Genomic DNA, 6989 nt, shown 5'->3' on the forward strand with positions numbered 1-6989 from the left:
AGGTAGTTTTTTTTTTAAGTATTTATTCAGTTGCTCCACGTCTTAGTTGCAGCATGTGGGATCTGGTTCCCTGATAAGGGATGGAACCCAGACCCCATGTATTGAGAGTGCATGTGTATTAGCCACTGGACCCCTGGGGAAGTCCCCAGAGGCAAATTCTCTAAGTGAACGGACCCCTCCTGCATAGGAATCTTCTAAATAAATCTTTGCTGTCATAATTCTCATTCATAAAAGTATATTGTTTCTGAGAGATCCCACAAACTTGCCTAAGCTCAAAGCCCCCCCCCAAACCTTCATCACTCACCCATCCAGCCTGGTGCTGTGCTGTGCCCCAGACTCTCCATCAGCCTTCCTGCTGTCCTTCCTGTCACTTCTAGCCACAGGGCCTTTGCATGGACTGTTTCCTCTGCCTGGTTACTCCTTCCTCCTGCCTGAGGTCCTTTCTGACTATCCCAAGATCCCTCCACGTCTTGGCACTGTTGTTCTTTCCTGTTTCTAACAGTTGCCATGTCACTTTGTACAGGATTACCATTTGTCTTTCCCACCAAATCACTGTTTCACAAAAGCAGGGGCTGTGGGTACACTGTCTCTGGCACTCAGTGGAGCCCAGCACATAACAGATGCTTGTTTAGTATAGGGTGATGTGGCTGCATGTCCCATGGGAAGCAAAGAGGTGGACAGGCACGTTGTGACAGTTCAAAGGGAACACAAGCTGGGCTGGGTGAAGTGAACGCCCTTCTGTTTAAGAGAGATACACATTGGATCAGGACAGTGGCCCAGGCACAGATGGCAGAAACCTAACAAGAGGCCCAAGTGAAAACTGAAAACACCTGTGGACGGGGCTGGCTTCAGGCAGGGCTCGATGCAGGCATTCAGCTGACGGCAGAGGACTCCACTCTTTCCCTGCTTCTCCCCATCGCCTGCTTCCTCCTCCAGCCTGAGACGGTTCTCCCCTAGAGAGGGGCAAGGTGGCAACAGCAGCTGCAGCCTCTCCCCTGGGTGTAAGTTGTGCAAGAAACAAAAAACACCTCGTCCCGGGGTGTGTGTGGTAACTCAATCGTGTCCCCACCCTTTGAGATTCCACAGACTGTGGCCCGCCAGGCTCCTCTGTCCATGGGATTCTCCAGGCAAGAATACTGGAGAGGGTTGCTACTGCCTTCTCCAGGGGATTTTCCTGACCCAAGGACTGAACCCAGGTCTTCTGCATCACAGGCAGATTCTTCTAACGTCTGAGTCACCAGGGATTCCTGAGGTGGCTCATGCAAACTCACCCTAGGATTAATTCCACCCTGGAGTAGGGGGCCTACAGGGCAAACGTCCACCCCCCGCCCCACCAACCCAGCACAGAACAGAAAATGAAGAGTGCATGGATCATTACATGGAAATCGGAATATAAGTTACCAAAATAAGGGGAACTAGGTACCATGAGGCCAAAAGAAACACATATCATCCTACAGATTACTATAAACTGGTGTGTTTGGGGGTTTGTTTTTTTTATGAGAACAAATTAACAGTAGCTTCTACAGGACGTGGCAGTGGGGGGAAGGGGGAGACGTTTCACTCTACCATTCTTTAATGATGATGTTTTCTAAACTTTTCTGAATTTGCTAAAATCACGATGGAAGCTTTTCTTTTTTTTTTAACAAATAATTTTAGTTCTTAGAAATGACAGCTGGGTATAAATTCTGTAACTGTCACTCAGAGCAGGCTGTGACACAGGAACAGCAATGTCAGACAGTAACAGGTAACACATCGTATTAGTACCATACAAAATCACCACAAGTTTAGGCACTTTAACAAAGGAACGTGTTTAGAAGCTTGGCTGATGCCCGAGTCACACCCTGGAAAATCATCACGTTAGATGGAGCACATGACTCGTGACACCGGCACGACTTTCCTAAGTAAGGTCCTGTTTGGACAGAACCCCTGGATTCACAGACCACACAAAATCTGACTGATATCAAGAGTGCTCCTAACTGATGAGAGGGGTTTAAATCCAATAAATTTCAAGTGATTACTCGGGATTTTCAAGCTGCATGATTTTCTGTTCTGTGTCTTCTGCAGAGATTTGGGATTCACGTGTCCTGGCGTCCTGACTGTGTATGCAGATGTCAGAGCACTGAGTGGTGCTCCTGTGGCCTGTTTTTAATTTTACAGTTACGGATGTGGTGTCTATAAGAGCCTGATTCAATGCATTTGAGAGTCTTAAGTTCGTCTGATGAGAACGTGGTATCCTTTTGTTTAAGGGAAACAACACAGAAGGCTGCAGGTCAGGCCAAGGGTGCGGTGCCACGGTCCAGCCAGAGATGCCTCCACATTTCAGTGGGAAAAAGTCACACCTGCAGGTTTCCACTGAAAGTGATTTTATGATAAAGGTGAATCTGTCAGTGTTCCATGTTAATTACAAACCCTCTGTCCTCTTACTTGAAGCCTTTTAAACAGTAATTCTTTTGCTGACCAGAAACTGGCCACATGGCAGACCTTTCTCAGCAGAGATGGGAAGCCTGTGTGTGTGTGGTCACCCATGCCCTCCTCCTCTGCACAGGGAGAATGCCCCATCACAGCTCTTCCTTCTTACTCCCAGCCCGATTGTCTTCCTTCGAAGCCCGGGGTTTTGGGTCTCTCTCCTTCTTTTTCTTGCCCTTCTCTTGCTTGGTTTGATTCTTCTCTTTGTTTCCTCCCCCTTTGCCGGGGTACACCTGGCCCTCCAGGGTCACATCGGCACACCTGTCCTGACTGACCAGGAAGTCCTTGATCTCCCATGCGTAGCCCCCATCACGGAGCATGAAGATGGCACGGTCTGACCCCACGATGAACCTGGACAGACAGAGGGGACCACGGTCAGCACACAGTTGGTGCAGGGCTAACAGTTCAAAACAGGTCTGCAGCACTTAGCTAAGAAAAAAGAATCCCCTTCAAATTCTACATGAACACAGAACTGTCCTATTTCCCCAGGCCTAGAAGCTGTTGACATTCACTGTTGGAAAGTACTAGCTGGCTCAACTATTTAACAACTTGGCTCAGATCAAAAGAGAAAGAGGACCTGGGTTGTGTGTGTGGTGCAGGGGCTGCTCATGTGAAGGGAGGTGTCAGAAGGGGGCCTTGGGAGGCTACAGATGGGCGGGGCTCAGGGCCTCTCTCAGGGAATCGAGGGGAGGCTGATGTTTGGGTCTGTTTTACAGTCTTAAGTGCCCAGTTAAGGTTTCATGTGACAAAGGCCTCTGCTGACAGAGACTGACAAACACAAGTTTGGATTGGGTCACAAGAGGCCCACAAAGGGCTCAGGAGGATGCTCGGTGACTGGACAGAACTCAACCCCGGAGGTTAACTGCTAGCAGCCAAGCACGTCCACGCTCCGCAGGTCCCAAGGAGCAGAGAGGAACAGAACAGAGTCCGGGCGTGTGTAAAGCACCCCCCCGACCCCCCGCCTCCATATATCAGTGAGAGCTCTGGGCCCATCACCACCACAGCACTCACTCGTTCCCTCAAGTGTCTACTTATGCTCACAAAAGTACTAGCCACCCTAGACACTCTGAGTATTCCTTTTGATTCCTTTTGTACTTCCTGAACTAAAATATTGGAAGACGCTACACTTTAGAAATCGTTATTGACAAAGAAAAAGGAAATTCCTCAAAACTGCATCTCAGGATCATACTGACCCGTGATGACCAGACTCCTTCACTTTAAAGTAACAGAGTCTGGTCCAAGCTCCTGTGTGAACACAGCTACACAGAAGAGCTTCTCCCGTGTGTGGGGACTTCTAAAGGAAGAGGCACACTGTCAGACATCAACTAATTTTCCACCCCCCAGAGAGGCTAAGCTATATAGCTTCTTACTCAGATAAAAGAGAAGTTCAAGATACATAGATAAATGGCTTTTGGATCAAATGAGATATGAATAAATAACAAATAACAAATAAATTTACTGGCTTTGACCAAACCTGAGTAGTCTTCTTCAAAGAAAAATAAATAAACTAGGTAAATAAATGTTAAAGCAGACAGACTAGACAGGAAAGGTCCAGGGCCCTGCTAAGTATTGCCAGGAATGACACCCACTGCATCAACAGAGATAAAGCCCAGCAAAGCCCATGTTTCTCAGCAAGGCTGTAGTTTTACCTCTGGACATCATAGTTGGCATTGAAAAGGCTGCCCTGCCACAGGCTGGTGATCTCCTCCGTCTCCTTCTCGGTGGGGTTTCCTGACACGGTGACAAACATCATGAGCGTCTTGCCCTTCTTCGTCATCTTCAGTATGCTCTCGGGCTTGCCCGGGTCTATCTGCGAGAAATCTATGGGTGCAGAGGGTCTTTTGTGCTCTGGGAGGTCTCCTTCTTCTATGTCGTCATCTTTCTGTAAGGATGGGGGGGTGGGGGAGCGGAGCGTCACATAGTGTGTGCAGTACAGTCGGCAAAGGCAAGAACATCCGCATGTGAGGTCAGGTGCAGGTTTATGATCTAAATCATAGCAGAAGGGCTTCTCTGGCGGCCCAGCGGTTAAGAATCTGCCTGCCAATGGAGCAGACATGGGTTTGATCCCTGGTGCAGGAAGATCCCACATGCCACTGAGCAACTGAATCAGGACCTGTGAACTCTACGCTTGAGAAGGGAATACCTTCTGATGTGCTGAGGATGAGAGCTGGGTCCTTCCCTTTGGGCGGGGAGTTATAAATACAAAAGTAGAAGAATGCACCCATGGTATTGGGCTGGAATTGGAGGCAGCAGACAGAACTTATGATTTTTTGATAGACAAGATAAAAATATTTAAAAGAACTAGTGTTCCACGGGGGAAAAGCTAATTCTGGCAAAGGAAACAGAAAATTAGTCTGGAACATCTTCTTGTATCAGAAAGTAAGAAAGTGCTCGGGGAATTATGGGATGTGTCAGGATGACACAGAAGCGAGCATGAAGCAGAGCTTGTGGGCCTAATTGGGAATAATCTGAAAATCAAAATACTGACACAATGGTTTATAACTTCCTAAACAAAGTAAGAACTACTGGATCCAGGCCCACAGAAATAAACAAGACAATTAATTACTAACGGCAGAATGCCAACTAAATAAATGTAAGATAAATGAATTAAAAATACACAAAAGAACCAGTTGTTCCTTGGAGAAAAGACTAATTCCAACAAGGAAAAGAAACCAGTGCTGCTCGATGTTACCATATGTGTGATCCTTGACAACATCACAGTAAGTGAAGGAGAAGACCACATATCCACTGCAGGAGTCTATTTATACTGAACACCCAGAGTAGACAAAGCTATAGACAGGAAGCAGATGAGAGGTTGCCTGGGGCTGGCTGGAGGGCTGGGAGGAACACGGGGAGGGGTGACTGAGACCACAGTTTTTTTCTGGGGGTGAAGTAAATGTCCTCAAATTGACTGTGGTGCTGGTTGCACAACTCTCTGAACAGTCCAGAAACCACTGAAATGTACACTTTAAATGAGTGAACTATAAGGCATGTAAATTATATCACAATGAAGCTATTACTTAAAACAACAAAAAAAGAGCCTAAAATGAAACAAAAAGCCCCTATATATCACTACGTGGGCCTCAACAAATCACTGAAGGGCCGAGGCTTAACACATCAACAATGATGTCCTGTATTAAACATATTTTTAATAAGAGAACAAGATAATTCTAAAGCCATGTCTGAAGGTGATCCATATTTGATCTGGCTTCAGCTCCCTAACTCACCTGCATGGCCTTGGACCAGACTTCATAAACCTCTAGGCCTGTCTCCTCGTCTATAAAAGGAAAAGCAGAACTGGGTGATCCCCACGGCCCTAGCAGTGTGGGGCCAACCTTCTCCTCAACTCTGCCACCCTCTCAACTGACCCATTTCTTCTTCATTTGGCTCTAAAAGAGCTGCTGGAGACCCGCAGGAAAGCAAATGAGCTGCACTGTCACGTGGGCCTGGGTGTGGCTCCAGGCACCACTCCTTTAGCTGTGTGGCCTTAGTGGAAAATCATTTCCCTCACCTACAATAGGGAGGGGGGTGATCACAGCATCTCCCTGCTAAGCTTGTCTGGGAATTTAATGACATAAAGGCAAGCAGCACATACTTAATACATGGTGCTGTTACCACTTGTTCAGCCACTATGTCGTGGCAGACTCTTTGTGACCTCATGGACTGCAGCATGCCAGGCTTCCCTGTCCACCATCTCCTGGAGTTTGCTGAGACTCATGGCCCTCTGTAATCCAGCTTCCAAACAACTATTGAAATCACCCTCTTAAAGTACATAGGAACTCCTGGTGGCCAAACTCACAGGCTGTTTCTGACTGTATTCTATTCTATTTCTCCACAATACCTATTTATGGTCTCCTTAGAATACTTCAAGACTTCTAGTTGGGTCAACAACCTAGAATATTTTTATTTTTCAAGCTGATTCCACTAACGGTCATGACATTAACTCCATAGGTTACAAGGACCATTTCTTTTTCATGAAAATATAATTAATCAGAAGTCTAGCACATACAGCAAGAGTAAGGATCTTTTCAAGGACCTTTAATTTCTATTTTATATGTCTGACTGTGAGTTTCAGTTACAAAAAGAAAAGAAGAAAAAACACAGTACCATAGACGTAAAAGAAAAGGTGGCAGCAGAGGTCGAAATGGTTAGATAGCATCACGGACTGAATGGACATGAGTGTGAACAAACTCCAGGAGATAGTATGGACTTCCCTGGAGTCTCAGATAAAGAATCTGCCTGCAATGCAGAAGACCCAGGTTCAATCCCTGGGTTGGGAAGATCCCCTGGAGAAGGGAATGGCTACCCATTCTAGTATTCTTGCCTGGAGAATTCCATGGACAAAGGAGCCTGGTGGGCTACAGACAGGATGAGACAGGCTGGATGGAATCATTGACTCAATGGACATGAATCTGAGCAAACTCCTGGAGATAGTGAAGGAAAGTAGAGCCTGGCAGGCTATAGTCCAGAGTGGCAAATAGCTGGGCCGGACAGAAAAACCACCACCTTAGATGTAGGTGCAA

The 6989-nt window shown here is 46.7% G+C and overlaps 1 protein-coding gene across 1 annotated transcript in view; it reads right to left on the reverse strand.

Moving 5' to 3' along the window:
- Window positions 1–1631: 1631 nt before the first annotated feature.
- The window catches only part of MESDC2 (mesoderm development candidate 2), an 8551-nt gene continuing 3193 nt past the window's right edge, over window positions 1632–6989 (reverse strand). Inside the window, exons 2-3 of the mRNA XM_010843237.1 lie at window positions 4116–4348; window positions 1632–2817 (exon numbers count right to left, since the gene is read on the reverse strand). Coding sequence (XP_010841539.1) covers window positions 2559–2817; window positions 4116–4348 — 492 coding nt within the window. The 3' untranslated portion in view covers window positions 1632–2558. The remainder of the gene's footprint in view (window positions 2818–4115; window positions 4349–6989) is intronic.

The sequence above is a fragment of the Bison bison genome, unplaced genomic scaffold, assembly GCF_000754665.1.
Source record: "Bison bison bison isolate TAMUID 2011002044 unplaced genomic scaffold, Bison_UMD1.0 scf7180017864181, whole genome shotgun sequence".
NCBI lineage: Eukaryota > Metazoa > Chordata > Mammalia > Artiodactyla > Bovidae > Bison > Bison bison.